Genomic DNA, 27,337 nt, shown 5'->3' with positions numbered 1-27,337 from the left:
CAGCCTTCAGTCTGGCCCTCTCCATGTCATTGAGGACTCTGTCATCGCTTAACCTTTCGAGACCATGTATAACTGATTCTAGGTCAGCTATTTTATTATCCATGAGATCAAAGTTTTCCGTTCTCCAGGTTTTGAGGGGGACCTTAAGGATCTTCAACTTATTGTGCAGAGATTCATTGGGGATATTTCGCCATTCGTTGATGAGAAAACCTTTAAATTTTGGATTCAGGAACCAAGCATCATAGCATCGAAATGGTTTAGGACCCCAGTTGTTGTCAGCATCCAACGTCAGGAGTAAGGGATTGTGATCAGAGAAACTTCTTTGTAGACCCACCATATTCATGTTCGGGAATCTCCTCAGTCAAGTCTCACAGCATAGGCCTCTAGTCGTGCTCTTTTAACCTTTTCCAAGCCGGTATATTCCAAAAGAGACAATTCATATTAGAACCTAAAAAAACAATCCCCAAGGGCACTAGTCGTGTGAGCGACTCATATGAGTTTACCATCCATGATCAGGAGTCTTTTCGACTTTCTGAGGCCGGATAAAACAGCTCCTTCATCATTTGATGAGATTCCCAATTTTGCGGTATTCCAAGTGTTCTAAGCTTCCATAGAGCTCTTTGACGTTGACTGATCAGGTTCATGTGTACTACGTTGCTGCTTGATTGTCTTTTTTGGTCTACCACGTGTATTTTTTGGCCAGCTACTACCATCACTGGTCTGTACTGGCTCATCACATGACTGGTGGTTTAACCTAAGGCTACTCTCCGGCATAATCATAAGCCACCCCGCTGTTTTATTCACTACAATGGGATCGTACCAAACATGCTCATAATGCCTTTCACTTCTGTTCATCAGTTTTGTCAGTATGGGGTCGATACTAGCTGTGCAGGCCACATTATTCCTGTATTCCTTTACTTCCTCAATTTCAGAAATCCCTCTATTTGCCCAGGCACCAGACGATTTGTCTTCATCAACAAAATAGGCCATTCCTGCCTTAGACCCAAACATTCTGTTGAGTTTACCATCATAGTAGTTCCTCTCTTTAACCCATACGTCACAGCTCCCATGTTCAAAGAGGAGTCTAACCCGGGCATCGATTTTGTTTTGGGCTTTGGTTCTCACAAGCATACGAGCGTAGGTGAGGCTACATAGTTTTCTACTCTATTGTCAATACTCAAAACAGGGCCCCATTTCTCACCAATTTTCCTTACGTTTTCTATAGTCCAGCATTTAGGGTGAATACCGTAGCATTCAATCCATACTAATCTATTGTCAAACATTTCATCTTCGGACCACAATCTCACATCATCAAAGACATTCCACAGAGAACTATCCTCAGACACAGCATTCAGAGCGTCGTTTTTACATTCAAACACAATCTAGTCTTCACTCCTTTTCTAATTCCCCTTTGTAAGACATCTCACCTACCTCTAATTGATTCTTTCCTTCTTGTTTTAATTGGGATTTTTATCAAGTTTATGAGTCTTATGATGATTTTCTATTATTTCTTTCTTTTATTATTGAATCTTGCTATGAGTAAGAGTTGGATTTATGAATTGAATATATATTTATGAATTAAGGTTTAAAGTATGAATGTAAATGAAAGTTGTACTACTTTTGTGTTAAGGGATGTTTTATGACTTTAATAAATTGGTATGAGATTTGAATATGTGATTATATTGTGAATGGTGATAAATGTAGAATAGATGGTTGAAGTTATTAGTCCCAAAAGTGGGTGTTAATTGTCACTTGTATTGTTTTAAATAATATTAATAATAATAATAGATAAATAAATAAATAAATGATGGTGGTTATTGTTTATGTTATTGAGTATAATTCCTAGTTAATTATGTTACGATCGTGGCTATTAGAGTTAAATTGTATCGTTGTGGAAGCCGAAAGAAACTATTGTTATTATTGTTGCTAATTATTAGTGGAAATGTTTCTTTTCGTGTTCTTTGCCATTGTGAGTAATTTTTTATGTTGTAGTGAGTTGTACGACAACTTGAGGTTATCTCTAACATCAACATTATTCAAGTTATTGATATTAGTGTTGTTGTAGAAGTGTTATTTGTTGACGACATGATGTGGTGATAGGGTTTTGTTACTCGAGTCCCATAGGTTTAAAGAAATGGTCTTAACGCACACTTTGTTGTTGTGAAAGCTTATTTGATCCTTGGTTTAGTGGATGTAAAAGCTTATTCGATTGTTGAGTTAATGTTACAACTTATGAACAAATATAGATCGAGTAATGTGAATTGATTTAGTATGCGTTATAATAAGTGGAAGTTGCTTTGAATGGGTGGATGATAAGCTTGTTGTAGATGCTAGATGCTCTTAAGCGGAGACAAGTAGGCTTATTAGTTCTATTCCTAACTTGTATAGGTTCCCAGTTCATAAGAGGAAGGTAGAACTTAGTTAGGTGATTTTTGTAACTTGTGGTCGTGCAGTGACGCTCGCAGGTACGTACATGCAGTAATTAATTATCATATTCATTCTTTCAAAGTATTAACCATATTTCATGATTATATGCATTGCATTAGAATTATAGAACGCCAAAAAGTGAACTATGCTAGCGTATAGTCATAATAGTGATATAGGCAAGTAGAATGAAAACATTTGGAGACTATGAGAACAGATTTCTAAATAGTAGAGAACGCACCATGGTTGTGTGTGGTATCGAAGTGATTTCCTACTTATTGAGCCTTGATGTATGATTAGTTTGCGTGACTCAACTGGATTATGTCCGGTTGATTTAATAGTCCCCTAGGTGAGGTTCAACGGGACCACCGTAAGGGGGGTATGAGCATGCTTGGGTCATTGGGCGCCGGGAGGCCGATAACGCCCCTTGACCGAGGTGTTACCATGCGGGCCTTGCAAACCCCAATATGGTGGCCTCTTCACTGGTTGAGTACCCCAGTGTGTTAGTTTTTCCCGAAGGTAGGACCCGAGAGGGTCAGCTGGAGGGGGCATGAGCTCATACTTTGCCATGGGCGCCGGGAGGCCGATAACGCCCATGGCCGTATCACTATGCCATGAATAGAGAAAAGATCCACTACCCTTGAATATACTTTGAGAGATTAGTAGTTTGAAAGAGAATATTTTGAATAAATAGAGGTGTTTAGACAGACGAGTAGACTCGCTATTTTCATACTATATCGTTATCTATAGTTTTGTTCAAAAACTCTCATTGTTATAAGTTCATTAATTACTGACGTGTATGTGTTTATTGTTGTTGTTTGCTCATGACTCTCTATGATGTTCCTGCTATGACACATCTGACTATGGTCATTATGTTGAGCAGCAGGAGGATCATAGCTTGACATGAAAGGTATAGGAGCTTCTTTTGCTTTCATTGGGGGTAAGAGTGGAGTACGGTCGTAACAATTGTGTACAAATTGTCCAATGCTTGTAGCTTCTAAATTACTTGTAAAGTCTTCCTTTGGGGTTGTATAATTTCTTTTGTATGGAGCCATGTGACTCCTTGTATGATCTATAGTTCCGCTGCGTAGTTTTGAATGTATAGTATTGAGATTACTTCTTAGTATCCGTCAAATCGATGCGTTAACACTGGAACCACGAACCTCATTAGAGTTGGTGATTTGAGAAGCCGACGATGATTCTTTGCGTCGTGACATATTCTTGAAGGCATTAAAGGCCTTAGATTATTATATTGATGTTATTCAATTATATATTCTTGTCACATCCTCAGTTTTCAGCAGAGATGCTGCCGAAATTTCCACTTAATCGTCTTTTTAATTAATTATTAGCGTTTATTTCAATATTTTTTTTATGTAACACCCGAATTTCCTCCCTTCCTTCACAATTCTGGTTTCGTTTAAGGGGTTGGAAATTCAAGGGTGTTACAGAGCTTTGGTAGGGGAGAGTGAATACATACCCTAGACAGAATTCGTTGTAGCAGACACTTCAATTGCAACTTGAGCAAGGTTAACTACCTCTGAATTCTCCGCAATGATGGCTTGATTTACATCTGAATTACCTCCCCCATTTTCTTCAGAATTAAAGGTAAAGCATATGGGTATGACCTTGCTTACCCTGTCCTCATCCGAGATCATCTACTGCTTGCCTAGAATCACTTCAGAGTACGTTCTTGTATATATATGTATATGTATGTGTGTGTGTGTGTGTATATATATATATATATATATATATATACATATATATATATATATATACATATATATATATATATATATACATATATATATATATATATATATATATATATATATATATATACATATATATATATATATATATACATATATATATATATATATATACATATATATATACATAAATATATATATATATATGTATATATATATATATATATATATATGTATATATATATATATATATATATATATATATATATATATATATATATATATATATATATATATATATATATATATATATATATATATATATATATATATATATATATTATGTATATATTTATATACATATACATATACATATACATATACATACATGCATACATATATATATATATATATATATATATATATATATATATATATATATATATATATATATATATATATATATATATATATATATACAATTATTGATAAAATCTAATGTTTATGAATCTTTTAATTTTATATTATATTATAGGTTTTATACGACAATCTAAGGGAAACACGCCCTTTGAAAGATGGGGAAATACGCGAATTGAAAGACAAGATTGCTGCGTATCTTGCTAATTTTTGTTCTTGGTAAATAATATAATTCATATAGATTTAGGACTTTAATTTGTATATGTACATATTATTATATATACGATTGAGAGTTTACAAAGAGATTATTGGTGATTATTTGTGATAATTGGTGATTATTATTGGATTATTGGATTAATCACTATTTATCACATTGTACATTATTGGATTATTTATTAGTATTAAACGAAAAAAGCAAACAAAATAAAAATAAAATATATATGCTTTGGGCCTCCCCAAAATCGCAGCATATAGTTTAAGACTATATGCTGCGGTTTTGGGGAGGCCCGCAGCATATAGTCTTACACTATATGCTATGGTTTTAGGGAGGCCCGCAGCATATGATTCACTTTTCTGCTGTGGTTTAAGATCGCAACATTTAAAATAGGCCATCTGCTGCTATCACTAATGCTTGGGGCCAAAACCGCAGCATATTATAGCCAAAAAAACCGCAACAAATGAGGTTTTTTCTACTAGTGAAATGCGACGGAACTAATGTTGTTAGCAGATATGATTTCATCAAAACAAAAAGAAGATCCGAAGGAAATCAGGTTTGAAGGTTTACTACATGTTAATTTGTTGAAAAGTTCTCATCGTATTATCCCTTGGTGCATTAAACAATTAAGCGCTAAAATAAGCGTTTTTATTATGAATGAAACCGCAAAGTTTACAATAACAACATTTGATATATGTGACAGTTTTGCCCTGCCAATTGATGAATCAAACCCTATTGTTGAAACTAGTAGGCAACGCAAGAACAATCCCAACAGTTATTTAGTTAAGCAATGGAGAGAGAATTTAGATGGGCTTGGTTCTAGGAAAATATCATCACAGGAATTTTTTGATAAGATAGTGAGTGATTTGAAGGACAGAGGACCTGATTTTAAAAGGTTCTTTATTATGCATGTCATGATTATCTATTTTGGCCCCAACCCTTATTAGCAAGTGGAAAGGATTTTAGTTAAGCCTCTTAATGATGTTGATGCTAAGGGCGCAAAAGAAGGAATAGAAATACATTCTTGTTTGTGTTTCTATTTTAGAATTAGCTTTTTATCATAGATTTCGTATAAGAGCAGTTAGGCCCTCAAAAGAATTGTCTTTCGTACAACACTGGACATATGATCTATTGAAAAAAAGAACCAATTTGAACTTAAGGCGAGATCGATGGACGTTGGGGAGTTTGATTCAACAAGATTTCCAATCTTTTTAAAGAAGATGAACAAGAAGATCATTGAATCTAAAATAAATGTTGTGCAACAAGATTATTTGTCATTTCCTTTGCCTCGAGGTTACAAGACACTTAGTGACGAGAACATTCAGAATAAATCAAAAGATGTAAGTTTATTTAACTTTTTCTTTATATGAATTAAATGTTAGTGTCTAATCTCTTTTAGTACTTCCATGTTACGTTTTAAGACTTGAATGTTTCTTTCTGAGAGTTTCATGTTACTGATTATAGAGTTTAATGTTTCTGTTTTACAATTTAATGTTACTTTCTAACAGTTTCATGATACTGATTTAAAGTTTATTGTTTCTATCTGGCAATTTAATTTTACTTTCTAACATTTTCATATTACTGAATTAGACTTAAACGTTTATGTCTTACAGTTTAATGTTACTTCTAATAGTTTCATGTTACTGATTTAGAATTTGATGTTTATGTCTAACACTTATGCACTTTTTTTACTAGGAAATTGTTGAGGAATTAACCAAGATGAAAAGGAATATGGATATTGTTACGCAATACTATATAAACAATTTCAAAAGACTAAAATCAATTGTTGATATTTAAATTCATTGCCATACGTACAATCTGATTCCTTAAAAGTCATCATTTTCTTGATCTTGTAGTCCTTTTATCCCTTGTATCATTGTACAAAAAATGAGTTTAATAATACAAATAAAAAATAACAAAACTATTTCATGAGAAACAAGTACAAAAATACATGAAGCAGTTACTTTTTGTTCTTATCTGGGCATGTACGACTATTATGATTGGTGATCTTTTCACATGTTTTACAACGCTTAGGAATGATAGACATATGAGCATTTTTATCAACAGTAGAATTTTCCTTTTTGTTGTTCTTATTTGAATATACTTTGGGATTTTGGATGCTAATAACTGTCGATGCTTTACAACCAACAAAATCCTCAAAATCTTGCTCTTTTGTTTGCACTACTAAACTATTTCTCTTTTCTAATAAATTTTTCACTTGAATAGATTTTAATTTCCCTAATAAATCTTAAAGATCGTCTATACTACCTCTGCCAGACCTACACATTGATAAACTTCGTTCCAAACACCCCTTAACATCGTTTTTTCAGTATTAGAATCAATTAACAATACTCCATTAACGTCATATATTTAGGACTTTTTAAAGCAAGATTAATCCACATACTCAAAACGTGCTGCTTAGACTATTTAGTAATGCCCTTAGCATTTAAAACCGAAATAGAATGCCTACATAAAATTCCAACACGTCTAAACATCTTATAAACCTCAAGTATTATTAGATCAAAGCCGAAATTAAAAACCCTTTTGTTACCCAAATAAATGACTGGAAAAATATCTTTACCATTATCAACACGATGTTCATTCAACCCACATTAAAAACAAGCAGCACAAATTTCAGCCTGAAAATCATAAAAAAATGGCAAGAGTGTATGTAGAAGCAACTTGTTTTCCAAATAGTAATGGGTCTTAAGTGGTGGAGTAGAGGACTAATCCTTACTTTAAAGTATTTTCAACTTATGATGTTGCGCGTCCATTACACTCTACAATCGCATTTGAACCTCGACTAAAGTGAGAAATTTATTTACAAACAAAAAAAACTAATTCCCACTTTCTAACCTTGATGTAGTCTTAAATAAACCACCCATATATATAGATCGAAACTAAGCAGAACTCACATTTCTCTGATATTATACATACTACACTGCCAAACATTTTCATCCAACTTATAGTACACTCAAAATCAAATTCATGCAACTCATTGTCCATATTATACACTAAAGATTAAATATGTTTAAGAAAGTTTTCATCACTATGCAATTCCACAGAATCTTTATCATTCAACTTTTTCGTTATGTGCTAGACAAAAAATTTATGAGTATACTTTGGCAAAACAGTGGGCAAAACATTCTTAACAGCAGGATCTTGATCAGTAATCATAGAATACGATTGTTTTCCCCAAATCAGTCAAAAAAGTTTGAAAAAGCCACTTATACGACACAACATCTTCCTTGCTGATTAAACCAATGGCAAATGTAACACAACGCTTATCGTTATCTAATCCCGTAAATGGCACAAATTCTAAATTATATTTATTAGTGCTAGCTATACGTAAATGGCACAAGAACGTTAGTGGTCGTTGCTGGTATTATAGTGATGGCAACATCATATTCGTAGAGGTGACTAGTGATGGTTGCGGTGGTGGGACGTTGGCGTGGAAGAATAATCGTTGGAGGTCTAATATTTTTTATAATTTTTTATTATGCCTATTAAGAGATTAAGACTCAAAATTTTCTTTTCAAATTGTGCAAAAAGTAAATGAGAAGAACAAAAAAGAACGAAAGTAGTACCTTTTATCTTAATGGTAAAACACTCATTATGCAATTTTATATGTCCAAAGGTTTAATCCCGTCTATCATTACATGATTCAACAATATAGTATCTTGCCTCACATAAAATGTACACTATGTTGTTTAAATTATAAAATCAACTCCAATTAGAACAATAATAATCCTTAAAGCACACTCATAGAAAAAAAATTTAAATTAATTAAAATAAGAAAAAAAAGCGCATGAAATTATAATTATTTGGTAAACAATAAATCTCTTCTCTAACCCTTGCACATGAAGAGTGAGATGGGAAAATCCTTTCTAAAAGGTGTGTCTCATTATCACACTGATACAGTTGTAGGGTTTGAGTTGTTGATCAGTTTTATACTGGAATTATTTGGGTGGATTTATAGAAAATTTTCATTTCTTAAAAAATAATAAACTAAGAAAACATATAAAATAAGACAAAAAAACTATAATAACCCACATAAAATCCACCCAAAATAATTAATAATTTAGTAACTTCAAAAAAAGTAATTATTTAGTGGACAACAAATAACCTGTGTTAAAGGGTCCTATATCCAACAAAATTGAGCTGGAAAGCCATGAACTTATTTATTATGTAAAATCAAGTAAATATCACGAACGGCTTTCGATTCCTAGAGGAGGCATATTTTTTGTGAACTATGTGTAATTTTAAGGGCTAGTGGCCTCACGTGCAGGCACATGCACCCCCTTGGATCCGCCTACGCAAACATAGCAATTCGAAATCATCAAAGTTAAAGTAAAAGCTAGGGTAAGTTTCTTTTTTTCTAAGAAACATTTCAACAAAACATCCTACCATCAACATCTTTAATATACCCTTTCAAATCCCTATAAAAATTATTAAAATCATCTAGGTAATGCTCATATAGCTACCTAAAAACTCTTTCCACAATCTAAATGGACTAGTGGGAACTTGATTCAACTTCATATTATTAAAAATAGGGAAGTTCTACATCGTAGCATCAAATTTTCATGAAATACGAGCGGTAGCATTTTTTATGGTTGTATGAATAAGAAAAGTTTAACAACTTTTATTGGAATTTTTGTTTTTTGTTCATGTTGTACTATATCTTTTTCATTCATCTACTACACCTTTATATAGGCTTAAAAAGCAAAAGAAAAATTAGATTTTAAACTATCATTTACTTGTAAAATTGCTGATAGAAAACTGCTAGAATCTTATGTAAAATTGCTAGAATCCTAAGCACTTAGGATGTTAAACTAAACGACTCTTACAAAGCCATAAATGGCTCTTCTTATTGCTAATAAAAATCAGAAATAAAAGACCTTAAATTCCTACAATAAAATGGCTTGATTTATCCCTTATTGATGATAGAAAATGTGGTCCAAAAATACGTGGCCTTTGGATTCTTCTTTGAATCAGTTTCGAAGCCTTGAATGCCCTTTTCAACAGCCATATGAAAGAACAATAGAACAAATTGAATATTCACCTTTGATCCTCTTAATCATAGAATAACTTTAATGAAACATAATTACTCTTGAACTAGCAATATTGAATAATATAAATGACCCAATGAATTATGGAAATCGAAGAGAAAATCAACAATAAACTAAATTCTTAATGGTTATCACAACTAAATTAATGGATGCAATTCTTAATGGTTATCACAACTAAATTAATGAATAATATTACTACAGCGATTGAAATGAAAGATGCGAGGAATAAACGTGTAAATTAGGATAAAAACCATAGTTGCCTTATTTAGACTTTCAACCCTTTGGATGAATAGTCAAATCTGCAATAACTCCCTCAATAGAACCTTCCTTATTTAGCCGAAATAAATCAGAATTGTTCACCTATAAATCACCCAATTCATTAGAAGCTCAATTATCTAATTACCTCATATAACTCCCATCATGCGTGTGCTAACTTAGGTAATTTTATGTGGTTGAATAAAGCCTTAAAAGGTGTGGCATCCTTTTACGTAAAACCGTAACCTTTTTTGTATCATCAAGGATAAATTATTAACCCAACATCCGTGCAAAAATTTAAGTAACAACTTACCTATGCAATTCGATTGAACCATGCAAGTATTTTGTAGAGGAACTTGAATAAAAAGACTTTAGGTTAACTAAGACCTTGACCATATGGACTTTGACTTTGAGTGATACTCATTCAAATGAGTTCAATCGAATCGATTCTTGTATTTTCCGTCGAGCCAAAGTACTTTAAAAGTTTTTCATATAAAATGAAAAAGTGGTCATAATTGATTTTACAACATACTCTCCCTCTTGAAAAGAATTTCTCCTCTAATTCAAAAGGATCAAATGAAGAGTAACACATACCATGAATTGATACTTACATGCTTCGGTGTAAAATACCTTGATTACAAACTCAACGGCTTTGAACCATAGAGTAAGAACCTTTATCACCATCTCCAACACCTTTAAATAAAAATTCAACCGCTCTAAGATTTTGTGATATAAAATCAGTATTTTCAAGATCTCCGAACTTAGACCATTGAGCATGTGAACACCCGATTTGATTCGTTCGGGATACGAACCAAACCAACAATAATATGATCTTCAAAGAACTTTGAAAACAAAGAAACTCCATATAAAATCAAGATAATGACATTGCTTGTCTCATGATCACTAAAATGAGATTTAGACCCATAAGAGTCTCCATTAATACCGGGATATTCCACGCAAAATTTGAAAGATAAATCTACCTCTTCTTAGCTTCACTTGGACCATCCCAATGTTCAACATAATCATATTGTGATGTTATTGAACCAAGCAACCAAATGTCATGAAAAGAATCATAATCAAGTTTCCTCATTAGTGCACTGTCACCAAGCTTCAAGATTATTTCATTTGACAATGAGCTATTACATGAAAAGAATCATCATTATCAGATTTGTATGTAACCATTCTTGTATCATCACGTAAACATCAACAAAAGGATAATGAGATACCTCAATGGATGATATAGAAATGGTGTCACAACATGAATCATCAGAAGAAAAATAGGATTTTTCATCAAATATAGGAGGTAATGTTTCATCAAAAGGCAAAAAACAATTTGTATCATTTCCTTCTTCATCATTGAAAATTGGAGCAAAGTATAGTCCACTTGCACCTCTTCTTCAAGATGAAAAGATTACATTGAAGAGTCTTCTCCATGATCTTCTTTCTCCACACAAGTATCCAAATCAAGAGACTCATCACAAGGATTTTGTCCCTTATTTGAAATAAACTGAATTCAACATTATCAATATTGATATCCCCAACAAGACTAACCTCAATTTCGAGATCAATTGATATCATCAACTTCAACTTTTAGTGGTTCTTCTAAGATTTTTGAATTGGTTGTTGTCTCTTCTTCTTTCTTGGTTTTCTCAATAATTTATCCACACTTTTAACTTGAGCAACAAGTGTCTCTCGGAATTTAAACCAAGATAAGGAAAGTTCATCATACCCTTGCTCATCAGAATATTTAATCAATTATTCCATTAAGCAAATTTATCTTAGTAAACTCTCCTTTCTCCATAATAAAGATGATTTATCCATAATTATCAGTTAAGGACTTCAATATGTCATATAATCATTAAGAATTGAAACAAGAACAACTAGAATACCAAGATCAGAACTTTATAAAACTGCCAGAAATAGTGTGAGAAGTTTGATGCTCGCAAACAAATCAAAACACCTCCAACTTTAAAGAAAAGAATACAACGGTACATTAAGATGTCAAGAACAACCTCCAACTGAAACTTGTTCAAAATAATTTCTAGATAATTTGTAGTTTTTGTTTTCGTGGGACTGTGCAAAATAGTTTTATTTTTGACACCTTCACAAGATCAGCCTCGTATTGGTATCAAATGAACTCCAACAACTAGAAAACTTGAACCAACAGAATTTAGACAAAAATTTACCTAACTTGAAAAAAGAATCACCCAAAAAGGATTTCGAATGAAAGAGAAAAAGTGGAAACTCATCATCCCAGAAAAATGAATTGCGGTAGAAATTTACTTTTATGTTTTTTTATGATGTGTTTTTGGCGAGGACAAAGGTATTGTAGGTAATCTCCAAGTGATTAAACATTCAAAGAACCTTTTCTCGCCCCCTTACCCACAACATGTAAGTGTTTGGGTTTTATTTCCTTCAACCCACAAAATGTAAATATTTGGGATTTGTTACCCCTACCTGATGTAAACTAAGGGAACCAGTTTAAGAAATACAAGGGAACCAAAATGGAATACTTAGAAAGAAAAGATATGTGTTTGGTTTAGAACGAAAGGTGGTAAGAAAGTGGTATATGTATGGCTATTTAATGGAGTTACTAAAAAACAACATATTTTTGTTTGGGTTAGTTTTCAAGGGATTGAAAACAATTCCATGTGTTTTCTGTTATGAATTTGAGATATTCAAAGATATATAAAACCAATAAATGAACAATTGTTTATGATAAGGAACACTCAGTTACTAAGCCTTTAATGCCCTTTCGAGCAACCATATGAAAGAACAATAGTACGAATTGAATATTCACGTTAGATGCTCTTAATCATACAACACCTTTGATGAAATATAATTGCTCTTGAACCAGCTATTTGAATAATATAAATCGCCCAATGAATGATGGAAATTGAAGTGGAATTCAACAATAAACCCTCATAAAACCGTGAGCAATTAATCTCGTAAAAGAACGAAATGTTTCCATTTGGATGCTCTTCTTAATGATTATCACAACCAAATAAATCAACAATATTTCTATAGCCATTGAAATGAAAGATGAGAGGAATAAACACGTAAATGAAGACAAAAACCATAGTTGCCTTATTTAGTCTTTTAACCCTTTGACAAAATAGTCAAATCAGTAATAATTCCTTCAATAAAACCATCCTTATTTAGCCGAAATAAATTAGAATTATTCACCAATAAATCACCCATTTAATTAGAAACTCAATAATCCAATTACCTTATATAACTCTTATCATGCATGTGCTAACTTAGGTAATTTTATGCGATTGAACAAAGCATTAAAACATGTGGCATCCCTCAAGTAAAACCGTGACCCTTTTTGTATCATCAAGGATAAATTATTATGCCAACATCCGTGCTAAAATTCAAGTAACAGCGTAACGATGCAATCCAAATGGATCATGCAAGTATTTTGTAGAGGAGCTTGAATAACAAGACTTTAAGTTGACCAAGACCTTAATCATATGGACTTTGACTTTGAATGTTACTCATGTAAATGAGTTCAATCGTAGTTTTTCTAGTATTTTCCATTGAGTGAAAGTACTTGAAAGTTTTTCCATATAAAATCTAAAATTGTTCATGATAGATTTTACATCACTATGTCACTCATTTAACTATCACAAATTGTTGTTTGAGACGGTACCACCGAGAGACGCGCACGCGCCTTATACATAATATAAATAGCGTGTCTAATATATATTGTGAGAGTATAGACTTATTTTTGAGGTCGACTAACCGAGAGACGATCTCTCACAAGATTACTTGTTTAGTTATATTTAAGGTAACATGTTAAAATGCTTGCTTATCTCTCTAAGATATTTCAATGATTTTATCTTTCACTTATACTTATTTTCTTAATTTTAAATTTATCTCCTAGAAATTATTATCAAAAAATTTTATTTTATGTCTTTCTTTATTTTAATTTCAAAATTAAAAAATCTCTTAAAACATATTTCTACTTTTATTTCAACCTCTTTTATTAGATATTTTTGGATATTTTTCATCTTTTTTTGGAAACCTTTTTTTTCCCCCCAAAACTACTTTTCTGAAAAGGAATCTTTTCCTAACTAGTTTTATGTTTGAAACAAAAAATGGTAATTATTGCAATGGGTGTAATGAATGGTCTAATCATGCGAATGATAGTGGGCTACCCAAAAACGCTATTGATCTTGCTCCTGCCCATAAATATTCATTACTATTGTTCTTAAACTATGTTTTTGGTAGAGCTGTTCAAAACAAACCCGACCCGAAAATCCGATTCGGAACCGAAAATTATCCGACCCGAAAAATGTAAGTTTTTTAGGTTTACCGAACCGCAATTACCCGAACCGATACTTCACTCGAACCGTTTAATAACCGAAAAGGCCAAAATCGAACTCGAACTGCAACCGAATTTTATAACTGACATATAAACCTTAACCGATGTTACCCGAACTGAACAATGATCGACCCGATTCAAATTCGACCCGAATTATGCACGTAACCGAATGCAACCTGACTAAAACTGATTAAGATCGAACTGTTTTTAACCCGAACTGATACAAATCCGAATCGATTATTAATCGAACTGTTTTTAACCCGAACTGATACCAACCCGAACCGATTCTTAATCGAACTGTTATACATCCGAATCCAATTTCAGTTTTCTAATTATGATTTTTTGAATATTTGAAAACTAATTTCTAATATTGAAAGATTGTAAACAAGTTTATATATAAATATTTTAGCAAATCAACTATAAACCAATAAGATTCCACCAATTCTTCAAGCTTTAAGCCAAAAATTTACATTCATCACTTATACATCGACCAAATTTAAATATATAAATATTAAGTTTTTAACCCCAAAAATTTACATCACTTATACGTCTATGTAGCTTTATTGGGTCATTGAGTTCTGATGCATGCTCGTTCCTTTTATGTATGGCCAACTAATTCAAGATGAATTTTGTTTTTCTCATTGTCCCACATCGTCTAGGTGAAAGAACGCAATCCCACTAGTGTGTTATTTATATGGGCCAATTAGAAGTGTTGTATAGATTGATTTGAAGGTATAGTGAGTAAAATCTTATTATCTAGTATCCTTCTATATCTGGAAAAGGTTTTAAAAAACAAACTTCTTCTAGTTATTTAATTAAATGTATAAGTATTTGAAATTATAAAAGCATTCCACAATAATCTGTAGGATAATGGACTTATATTATACATGCCCATTATAATAGGAACTAGAAAGTGCTGATAGATAATTTAGTAATTTTTGTATGAAATATGAGATAGACGATATAAAAAGTCCAAATACAAAATTTGAATATTTTAATTTAAACATCTTAAATGATGTATAAGATATTAAATAACAAAAGTGGATATTATAAGTAAAAAAATAAATGTTTTAAAATATTGGAAATATTTAGTCTAACTTAGGATATTTGGAAAACTACTTTTGTAGCGGAGGATGATGATGGATGTCATATGGATGATATGTGATGATCAAACTTATATTTACCTATTTATTTGGTTTTCTTTGATTTGGTTTGTATGACTATTTTTAAATACTCATGTTGTTTATTTGGTACTTGATTGAATGTTATGTGAGTTTTATATTTTTAAAGTGTTTATTTACAAATATCAAATGAAAGATTGTAAAATTATCTTTAATTTGAAATATTTATTATATTACCACCATTTACGTGTCCCCGTGTTTGCCATTTTAGTGCAACCTAGTGTTTAACTGAGATTGAGGGTCGGCCAAGCGAGCCAACCCTTCTAGTTTGCACAAATTATGTCGGCCATATGTCTTGATTTCCATACAGCACTCACCAAATCAAAGGGTAAGCATGGCATAATTAGCCAACCGACCCTTTTAAATATGCCCCAAGGCTGTTTGGTCTTGTTTATAGCTAGTCATTACTAATTACCTCTTCTTCTAAGTCGATGTGGGACAAGCATAAATTACCACTTGTTTGGTCTTGTTTATAGCTAGTCATTACTAATTACCTCTTCTTCTAAGTCGATGTGGGACAAGCATAAATTACCTCTTGTTTGGTCTTGTTTATAGCTAGTCATTACTAATTACCTCTTCTTCTAAGTCACTAACAATAGGTCTAGTTCCGAACATTATTAAGTTTTAAATTAAATACGATGAATTATTAGCGTAATAGATTTATTATTTTAAAGTATTCAAGGTCACTAACAAGTATAAATACATAATATCATATAAAATGGTTATGATTACTTGATTAATCTAATTCACTTTATTATATATAATAATTAAGTTTCAATTATCAAACTTAGAAATACAATCGATTATTAGCGTAATAGAGTAATGTATATTCTAATAGCCTATGAGATAGTTTAGATTATTCTTATTATTCATTCAAACAAATCGAGTTTCGATTATCGAGTTTTAATATTTAATCAATTATCAAAAGTAGCAACATGATGCATTACGAATAATCAAAAAAGGTGGAGTACTACACTAGTTTCATTTACTATAATCTATAATAGATCGAATTATGATAAGTGAACTTTGAATTACGAATCTACGATCGATTATTAATAATAGCCTATAAATTACTTTAGAGTTTAGAGTATTCAAGATCAATAATAACTAATAACTAATAGTAATAAGTAATAACATTGAGTTAACAGTCAAATGTCAATGATAGTCTATAAATCTATAACTATAACTCTATAAGTATAACTCTATAAGATAGTTTGTATTAGTTTTATTCACTCCAATAGATATAGTTCCAAACATTATTAAGCTTTAAATTACATACGAATATACGATCAATTATTAGTGTAATAGATTTATTATTTTAAAGTATTCATGGTCACTAATAAGTATAAATACATAATATCATATAAAATGGTTATGATTACTATTAATCTAATTCACTTTATTATATATAATAAGTTTCAATTATCAAACTTAGAAATACAATCGATTATTAGTGTAATAGAGTAATGTATATTCTAATAGCTTATACTCCCTCTAATTAAAAAACAAATGTCTCATTTGGAATTTGCATAAATTCTCCTCTAGTAATATATTCTAAATTTCTAATAGGTTAATTACAAGCCTAAAAAGAAATCGAGATAATTACTCTGAATTGGAGAGACTATTAGTTTATACTTTAGAGTACTCAATAAGACAATAACGCTAATAAGTCTAAGTACGTAACTAATAGCCTACGAGATAGTTTAGATTATTCTTATTCATTCAAACAAATCGAGTTTCGATTATTGAGTTTTAATATTCAACCAATTATCAAAAGTAGCAACATGATGCATTATTAAATAAAAGTCTCATATATATATATATATATATATATATATATATATATATATATATATATATATATATATATATATATATATATATATATATATATATATATATATATATATATATATATATATATATATATAAACTAATTGAAATAAATTGATCTGCCATAAAATGAGCATACATCAATTAAAAACCCGACTATTAACTTATTTCGATATTGACCCGATTGATAGTTGTCCGTAATCGATAACTACTCGAAAAATAAAGCTCGAACCCGATCTGTACCCGAAAAAACCGAATCAATTAGTAATCGATGACAACCCGAGACCGATTGACACTCGACACGAACTTCAACCGACACCGAACTGATGCTAACCCGATAGCTTGAATAACCGATCTCCAACCGAACCGTGACTAACCGACTCGACCCGCGTGTGACCCGTTGTAACACACAGCCGAAAAATAACCGATTCGAAATGCAACCAAACCGAATAACACCCGTCCGAAACCGACCCGATTAACCGAATGAACACCTCTAGTTTTTGGGTTGTATGTTTTTAAGCCAAACTTTATCTAATTTTGGTATTGCAAATAATTTTAGCAAGATCTTACAATTTGATCCACTTCTTGAGAAAGACAAGGGGGAAAAATAACTATCATGTATCACTAAACAAAATTGGTACGTCGACTTAAAAAATTTTCAATTATCATTTAACAATCGGAAATATCCATCTGTATTTTCTACTGACCGAAATTATGTTAGTCGAAAATTGAAGTGCTTTTCCTATTACACAACCAAATAGTTAGACTTTTTGCTGAGAATACTAGAAATCTGAAAGAACTAAACACCTTAAATCTCTGTATTTTGAATACTTATATTCTACACCTACATTTATTTGTTTAAGATTTCAAACACAAACAACATATATTCTCTGAGTGTTAGGATCTGACAATTCTATATAAAAGAATCCTAACAATAAGCATATAGGGTTCTAGTACTGTTAACTTTAAACGTGCGGAAAACTAAAACCTTCCTATAACCCAATTATTGACATGAGATGAAATAAATAAATATCGGGATGAGAAATTATACCTTTATAGCCTGAATCGATTAGCAAAATATAATCACGAGACAAGAACCGCATATGAAGTTCCTCTAGTGTAGTCCACTAACAATGTCTTGTGAAACATCGTATACTAGTACGATGTTTAAGAACAATTCTTAAACTAATTTTATGTTTATACAACTGTTGTATTTATCTCACTTATAATTTGTTAAGACAATATACGTAAATTTTCTTAGTCTTAATATTGAAAAAAGCGAAGAGAAATCACATATATATTTTTTCATATGAAACCTCACGGTAATACTCCACTCAAAGTGAATGTATGCATCTATTATCTTATATAGTATGTATTCCATCATTGTACATTGCATACGATTAGTATACCCAAACCATAAAGTTGTGTTATTACTATGCTAAGGTAACTTAATGTACTACTAAAGAGACCATAGAAAAAGCCTTCAAAAGCGCTTAATTTTTCGTTTATAAGAGAATCAATATTCTCTTAATAGCACATAAAATGTTTAGGGAGTTACACAATTAAATTAACAAATTAATATGCCCATTATATTATATTGAGGATTATGACTAATATCAAGTCTTACTAAATTAGTCACATGAATCTAGACTTATATAGGTCCAAACACATAAAATGGTCTCACACATTGATATAATGTGACCCAATTGGTTTAGTGACATCAAGCTGATACCATTATCAAATAACGGTTCAGTGACATTTATTGGTCTCTAATAAAACATAAAATATACTCAATATGGACTAAATTAACGTCTTGGCAAAAATTGAAAAGCTGATCATATACTCAATTCAAATCATGCTCCCTTCCACTTCAAAGACTCCAATTGATGTTTTATAAAGGAAGATTAGTTGTAGAAGATATTGTTGATAAGACAAAGGAAAATTGACCTTTCATGTTTAGCCATCTGGAGGACAACTAAATTAAACATGTTCCTGTTAGGAAAACCAAATATGGCTTGAATGGCAAATGGCAAGGCATACTAGTATATTACTGACTTCGTCTCTCTTTAATATTCCTCCGTCCTGCCAATTTTATTTTTGACACCGAAACTAATAAGATAGGTTTAAATAGTAGAATACGTAGAAATAGGGGAGAAAATTTAGACTATAAAATATATTGAAAAAATAAAAATTAGATAAATTCATCAGGACGAACTAAAATAAAAACAGAGCAAATTAAGTAGAACATAAGAATAAGTTATCAAACATGTTTTAATTTTAGCTATTTGGCTATCTATCTATCTCTTTAATATTCTAAAGTCATTAATCACAATGATATGGGTCAAAACCTTGTCTAATTTTTTTACGTCAATATATAAACTTAGAATAAAATATGAATAACATATTCATGATAAAAATATTATACGCACAAATATAATATCAATTTGGTTTATTTGTAAGAAGCTAATACTATATTTTACTCCCTCCTATTTATCGAAATGACATATTTACTTTTTCACGTAATCCAATACACTTATTTAATACTTAATATCTCTAATTATACATAACGAAACATTATAAAAAGTAGTTATTAATAATCTTTGCATTGTGATCAATCAAACAAGATCTCACTTGACTATGTTTTTATTTATAGATTAAGAATAACAAATTAAAAGTAATAAGTGAATAGTGCCAAAAAGTAAATGACCTATTTAAAAACAATTAATGAACATTATCCTTATGGCCCGTTTGATTATTGATACCAAACTTTGGTAATGAGAATATATTATAGTGTAAATTTTCATTAGATGTATAATGTCTTTCCTATAGTAATGAAAAATGATTACAAAAAGTTCTTTTCATATTTTTTAATTACTACCTAATATGTAATCTCAAATATTAATGTATTGGAACTAATTTTGTGAATAAAATGAGTTGATTGAAGTAAAACAAACATAATTACAAAACTTATTAAGAGATTTTCACACTAAAATTACCATAAATTTTTATTAACATTCCTGCTATACTTGCTTTGTTTTATTTCAAATGTCTAAATTGCTTTGCATGTTTGTCAATGCAATCTATTAATTTAATAATTAATAGCGATAATTGTGCATAATTAATAAATTATAAAAACTACATATTAATAAATTTTATGTTGAGAAAAAATAAATAAAATCTCCTTTGACTATGTTTGATTGAACAGAATAAGAATAAAATACAAATTAAGAGTAATTTATGAAAAGTAACCCAAAACAAATAATACATTTGAAAAGAAATGGAGGGAGACATATTAAAAAAAAGTCTCAAGATATTAAAAATGTCAAATATCCGTTAACAAGGTCCCAATTGATTAGAAACAAACTATTTAAACTAGGAATGGCAATTCAGTCCGAACCCAACCCTAGTCCGACTCTATCCGAAGAAAATAATCCGATTCGAGTCCGAGGAAAAGGTTATTCGAATCCAACTCCGACTTCACGATCCCAATCCGAGTTAGAGACGGACCGAAGTTGGACCTTATTAAAAATCCCACACTCCGACCCGACTCCGACCCTGAAGGAAATCCGACTTTGAATTTGACATTTAACCCAATATTTTTTTTACTTTAAAACTCTAGACGTGACTAATTCAAACTCTCTCTTATACTAATTGTAATTTTCGATTTTGAAAAACTATTTGGTATTTTTATTTAGATCAATCAATCAAAATATGACAAATCAGATCAAGAGAAATAAAATACGTCAAATCAAAATGCGAGAAAATTTTGTTAAATTGTAGTATTAGAAATATTTCTCATGTTAAACTTGAATTTAAAGTACATATTTTTTTGTTAATTTGTATTTGAAAAATATATTTTGTTAACTTCGTATGCTTTAAATCATTAGTACAATATCACAACGATAAAGTTTGATGACAATCCGACTCAGTTGGAGGTCCGAGAGTCCGAGTCGGGACAAACTTGGAGTATGCATAATCCGACTCCGAGTGGAGGTGGACTGAAAAAAGAAAAGTTCGACTAAAATCGGAGCAAAGTCGGAGTATGTATAATCCAAGCCGAGTCTGACCCATTGCCATCCCTAATTTAAACCTATTGGTTAGGAAATGGACAATATCACCCATTTCCGTTTTGCAACTTGATTCTTGATCATTTTTTTCCTCATATCCGAAAATTGGAGAACTAGTTAAGTGGTGGACAATCATTCTAACAAAGAACTAATGATCAATTATAGTTTTCACTGATTCTCGGACATGAAAAATTAATCAAATGACATATTTTAGTTGACTTTTGAAGAATACTTATTTTAGTTTGTAAATGGGAGACAAATTTACATTAGTTACGATGCCTCAAGATATGCAGAATCTAAGAAGAAAATGAGTGCCGCTTCTCACAGTTACTAACAGAAGCCTACATAGCTACTTCAAAACTCTATACATGACATCACTTCTTTTATTTAATCATAAAATGAATCATTCATTGACTCTTTCTAATTGTAATTATAATTTTACATAACAGTGAAACACAGTGATCAGTAAGGGTGTTCAAATATCTCTTTCGAATTATTCGGTAACCGGTTTTAATAATCAGATAAATTATATCCAATTTTTGAAAAGCAGATAATTTAGATCAGGTATATGGTTTTAAAATCGAATCTGGAGCAGAATGTTGGCAAAATCTGATATCCAGTTTTCTAGAGTTTTTCGCATTTTTGAAAATCCAATTATATTTCCAAAATGATTTGTATTCAAAGTTTAAAAACTAAGCTTGTTTAAAGAAAGAAAGTGAAATGAAAACGTTTATATGGGAAAAATATGAAAAATTGTTTAAAAAAGACAAAAAAAAGTTTGAAAGCCGGATATCCGCTATACAATCTGGATTAAACCAGATATCTAGTTTGTCCGGACTAGAACCGGATAATGAATTTTCCCTATTCGAAAACCTGGTTTTCGAATCCAGTATCCGGTTTTGAACACCTTTTAATTAGGGCTACTTAATTGTAATATTAATCAGAATAAGAATGCAGATAATTATAAATGTTGTTCAGTTTATAACACTATTTGGTTGCTAGCAAACTCAACTCAGCTCAATTTTTATCTCCAGATACAGTGAATTAAAAAAATTCCGGCAAATATCCTTTTCATAATAATAATAAAAATAATAATAATAACTAGATAGACTCCCGTGCGAAACACGATTTATAAATTATTTAAAAAATTACTAATTTTATATGTGTAACAAAGTTATTTTATGACTCCTAAGCATATTAAATTATAAATTGATTTGTTTTAAAAACTGTAAAAGTATTATTATCAAATTGAGCTACATATTACTAATATACTACTATATAAAACATAAGTTATAATATTATGCACTAAATAATATAGATTATAAGTAATTACATAAATAATAGAAAATTTCAACACATAAAAATAATATAAAAAGTAATTTATGTTTGATATCTTTGTAATACCTTAAAATAAGTTTTCAACCCGAATAACATATTTGTTTTATAATAATTAACATAAAACTTAATTTATTTATTTATGCATTATAAATTAGTCAAACATTGGTGATAAAATCATCATTTAAAATTTATTTCGCTAATATCTTATCTTAATTATTTACTTAAATAATCAATGTGTAATCTATTTGATTTGTACAATTTTTTTAATTATAGCCATGAAAGTAATATATAGGATTATATATGAAAAAAGTATTTCAAAATTATTTTCTTTTCTTAATTTATTAAAAATTATTTTAATGAAAGTTAATTATTTACATAAATTATTAATATCTCATCAAATAATCTTCCATTGTAATTAAAAGATGCTACATAACTTAATTGATTGTATACGGTAAAAAATTAGTAAATAAGGTGTATTTTAAAGTCTTTTATAACTAATCAATTAAACAAATCTAATCAAAAAGATATCACATGATATACTAAAAATAATTTGCCTAATAAGAACATGAAAAGAGAAAAAAAATTTTATTGTAAAGTCGACATGTGTCCCAATCATTTGTTCATTAGTATATTGTATAGAATATAAGCAATTATTATGAATTTTGACCCCTAAAATGAATAAAGTGTATTAGTGTGATATTTTAGACTATCCTCACCTTAAGTTAGGGCTTGGTTATCCACTTAAAAACTAGTTTCGTGAAATTTAATTTACAACAGCCATTTGATGTATTAACTCGTTTTGTTTATTTGAATTTGATACACTATATCTAAAAAGCTCTCAACTTAGAAAATCTTCCCTGAACGCATATTCTTCAAGGTGACTGTTAGACAGATGGATGATATAATGGCCACTTCAAATCAACACTAAATAGTTAATAATAAAAGTAAAAACATAATCACTTAAATCTATAAAAGAAGAACATTACAAAGATAAAGAGAAGTAATTAATTAACCATATTTAATTGATTCATATACCGCAAACCCCAAACTAACTACCATGAAAAGAAACAATCAGCAAAAGGCACGTAAAAAAAAAAAAAAAGAAAAAGAAAAATGACAGAAACACCCCCCAAAAGAATACAAGTAACTAAAGCAAATTAATTTAAACACTAAACTAGGAAACGCACCATTAAAAGGCACTCCATTCCATTGTATAAAGCTTATTTTAAAGTAATCAAGGATAAGAACCATTAATAGGTATAGTAGGATAATCAGACCACCCAGAAAGTAAAGCAGAAGAATTCACGAATCCATAACCTCCAAAACGATCAGCTCCACTTACTGGTGCTGCATCCAAAATAGTGGAATGATTTGGAGAAGAAGGTACTGATCCAACCATATTTTCATTTCCACTGTAATTATAATTTGTTGACGATTTTAACCTTTGATACACCTCTAAAATATTCCCATTATTTTGAACATAATCTGGTACCCCAGATGAAAATCCATTTATGTGTTGGTTGCTCCGAGTGAAAGATCCGAGTAAATTAGATGGAGCTCCATTACCAAATGAATCCAACCCTAGAGCAGTGTTAGTATTACCAGACTCGGTTTTTATACTACTGAAAATATTTGAAGATATAGGATTTGGACTAGGGTTAGGGTTATGAAACTGGGTTGATCCTCTAAGTAAAGACAAGATGTGAGAGTTTTGAGGAAGTGAAGGAAAAAAGATCGGGTTTGGGTAGCCTGATTGGAGCTCCGAATGATGATGAAAATGATCCAACAACCCGGTTCCGAGAAAACCCGGGTTGCCATTAACGAGTAACTCACTTGATAAGCTTGCTTTAGCCTTAGCCATGGAATTTGAAGCTGATTTGACTAAACCTGAAGCAACAGATGAGGCATTACCCGATATTGTCTTGTTTTTACGACACCCGCCACCGATGGGAACATTTCGTAGGGTCCCACCTTTGGTCCAGTACCTCCGACATGTCTTGCAGAAGTGGCGGGGTTGAGTGAGGTTATAGTTGTTATAGTAACAAAATTTGGTGTTTGTAGAATCACATCTTGGACACCTTAAATTTTGTTGGCTAGGGTTAGCCTCCGAGTTGTTGCTATTATTATTATTATTATCGTTAGTTGTATTAGTATTATTATCAGAACTTGGTGACGAATTCGCCAAGTTGGTAGTTGATATAGATGGTGGAATAGTAATAGTATTAGTAGTAGTAAGAATTGGGGTTGAAGATGCACATGTTGAAGAAGGAGAAGAGAAAGGAATAGAAATTTTTCTCCCACCTAAAAATTCAGTAGGAATATTACTTCCTCCTAATAGTTCTTGGATCATCTCTTTTGACTCCTTTTTAGTGGTTTACACCACTTAAATTTAGTGTTAATTAAAAAGGAAGAACAAGAATGAATTTTTTAGCTTTTTTTTTTTTTTTTTGAAGATCAAGTAAGCAAAGTGGAAAAGTAAAAGCAAAGATGATCAAGTTTTGTTTCTTTGGGTTTTAAGTTTGAGAAGATATGAAAGGTTGGATTTTGAGTTAGTGAGTTGGAAAAGAAAAGAGGAAGGGAAGGGAATGGAATGGAAGGAAAGAAAGAAAAGGAAAGGGAAGATAAAAGGGCAAGTGGGGGAAGCTTTAGTTGGACAGAGATATATACATGATGAGACTTGCTTTTTTGGTTGTTGTAATTAAATAACTAAAGTTGATTTGGAATTTGATTTTCAAGGATTTAATTGTTTTGAAATGTGGTTAGGTTTTTGGAGGGTAGTGCATACAAAATATTTTGTTCTTTTTATTCCCTAATTTGTCCTTTAGTTGCCTTTATTTGCAATTCTTTACATTTTCTAAAAAAATATATATATTTTTATATAATAATCTCAAATATGATTACCCTCATGATTTTTTTGGATGACTACTTTAAGCATAATGACCATGAATATATTCTACTATTCTATACTTGTAAATTTTATTACTTTATTTTAAATGATATGTATGATAAAAATTATTACCATCAATACTGAATTTACTAATATAAAAAAATAAATATAGATTTTTTTTATTTAGAATTTTCAATTGTTTTCACTTAGCAGGTAAATTATATTGTGCTTAATACTACTCTTTCTTTTTATTACCATTTACAGGGAAAGTGCTGAAAAGAAAAGAAATATGTGAGAATTGAATTGAAGACCTTACCTGTATATAAAGAATAGTATTTGCTCCAATTTAAATAAAACCCAACTTTGATATGATCTTACATCACAGTCCATTATCTAAGGACTGCATGCACTTTAGATTTTTGGTGCTCCTTATTTCATGGTATTAATTATTTGTCTCATCTAAAGACAAATAAATCACCTTCTAAATTTATCCCTTAAAGATATCGAACATCTCTTTCAAAAGGGCTTCTTTTGCAAGTGATATTCGAAAACTCATAGTAAAATCTTCTGGAGGCTAGTTATATGGTGATTAATGTTTCATAACTTAGGACGAAAAGTTAATACCACTAAAGACGACCATGCACCACTATGGCTCCTAACCCGTAGTCCAAGAATAAATAAACTATTAACCATTATTACTGGAACTTGCCCCATAATCTTCCACATAATCAATAACCCAAGTATAAATAAATAATCAAAGATATATAACAAGAATTTGAAGGGATTTAAAAACTTTTCTTCTAATATTTCAGTACACACCTTAAGTAACACTTAACCATTCGTTATACTGATAAGTATTCAAACAGTATATCATTACTATTGAACACTTCTTTAATTTCAACAAAGTTATAACATCAATTATTGGCCCAAGTACACAAATAATTAGGTTTTACTCAAATTCCGTCCGTTGGCTTTTCTTTTACTCATATCGAAATTTACAATGTTCTTCTTATTTAGAATTATTCTATTTTAGTAACTATATTTTTCTTACTTGGAGTTATTGTATTTAGTAATATAAAAGGTAAGATTATTATTGAAAACTAAATATAAAGTGAAACTACTCGGAGCAATTTTTCAAATGTTATTGTAATTGTTTTTGATTATATTAAACTAAACTTAATTTTATTAATGAGACTTATATTTATAAAACTTATTTTAATCAAATTAGACTCCCTCTAATTCATTTAAGTAACCTCACTTCATTTTATACACATATCAATGCATATATTGAAGCATTAATATCTCTAATTTTTACATTAAAACCAACTAAACAAAATTTCAATTGATTATGTTTAAACCGATAGATTAATAATATTATATAAGTTTTAAGTGATTGATAAATTCACTGTTAATACACACACAAATAGCAACAACATATGATGTCGCCTAGCAGACACTAAAGCTTTAGCCATAACCTTTTGCTTGTCGTCATTATTTTAGTGGGCGCTAAATTTAAACGCCACACCAGTACATCACCCATACATGCGACAACCCATTTTGTTTCCATCTTTCACTAGATATCAAAAAAAATTAGCAATGACCTAGGGACATCA

At 30.6% G+C, this 27,337-nt stretch overlaps 1 protein-coding gene and 1 non-coding gene across 2 annotated transcripts; both read right to left on the bottom strand.

Annotated features, from left to right (window-relative positions):
* Nucleotides 1-15,833: 15,833 nt before the first annotated feature.
* On the bottom strand, nucleotides 15,834-15,962 carry LOC130809569 (U11 spliceosomal RNA). The gene has a single exon (XR_009040871.1). It is a non-coding gene; the product is annotated as a U11 spliceosomal RNA (small nuclear RNA).
* A 7,811-nt stretch (nucleotides 15,963-23,773) lies between these two features.
* Nucleotides 23,774-25,477, bottom strand: LOC130807801 (dof zinc finger protein DOF5.3-like). Its single transcript, XM_057673143.1, has one exon. The coding sequence runs from the start codon at nucleotides 25,185-25,187 to the stop codon at nucleotides 24,072-24,074; it is 1,116 nt and encodes a 371-aa protein (XP_057529126.1). The 5' UTR covers nucleotides 25,188-25,477; the 3' UTR covers nucleotides 23,774-24,071.
* Nucleotides 25,478-27,337: the final 1,860 nt, after the last annotated feature.

This window comes from Amaranthus tricolor, chromosome 3 (assembly GCF_026212465.1).
Source record: "Amaranthus tricolor cultivar Red isolate AtriRed21 chromosome 3, ASM2621246v1, whole genome shotgun sequence".
NCBI lineage: Eukaryota > Viridiplantae > Streptophyta > Magnoliopsida > Caryophyllales > Amaranthaceae > Amaranthus > Amaranthus tricolor.
This window is presented reverse-complemented; position numbering and strand designations above follow the sequence as displayed.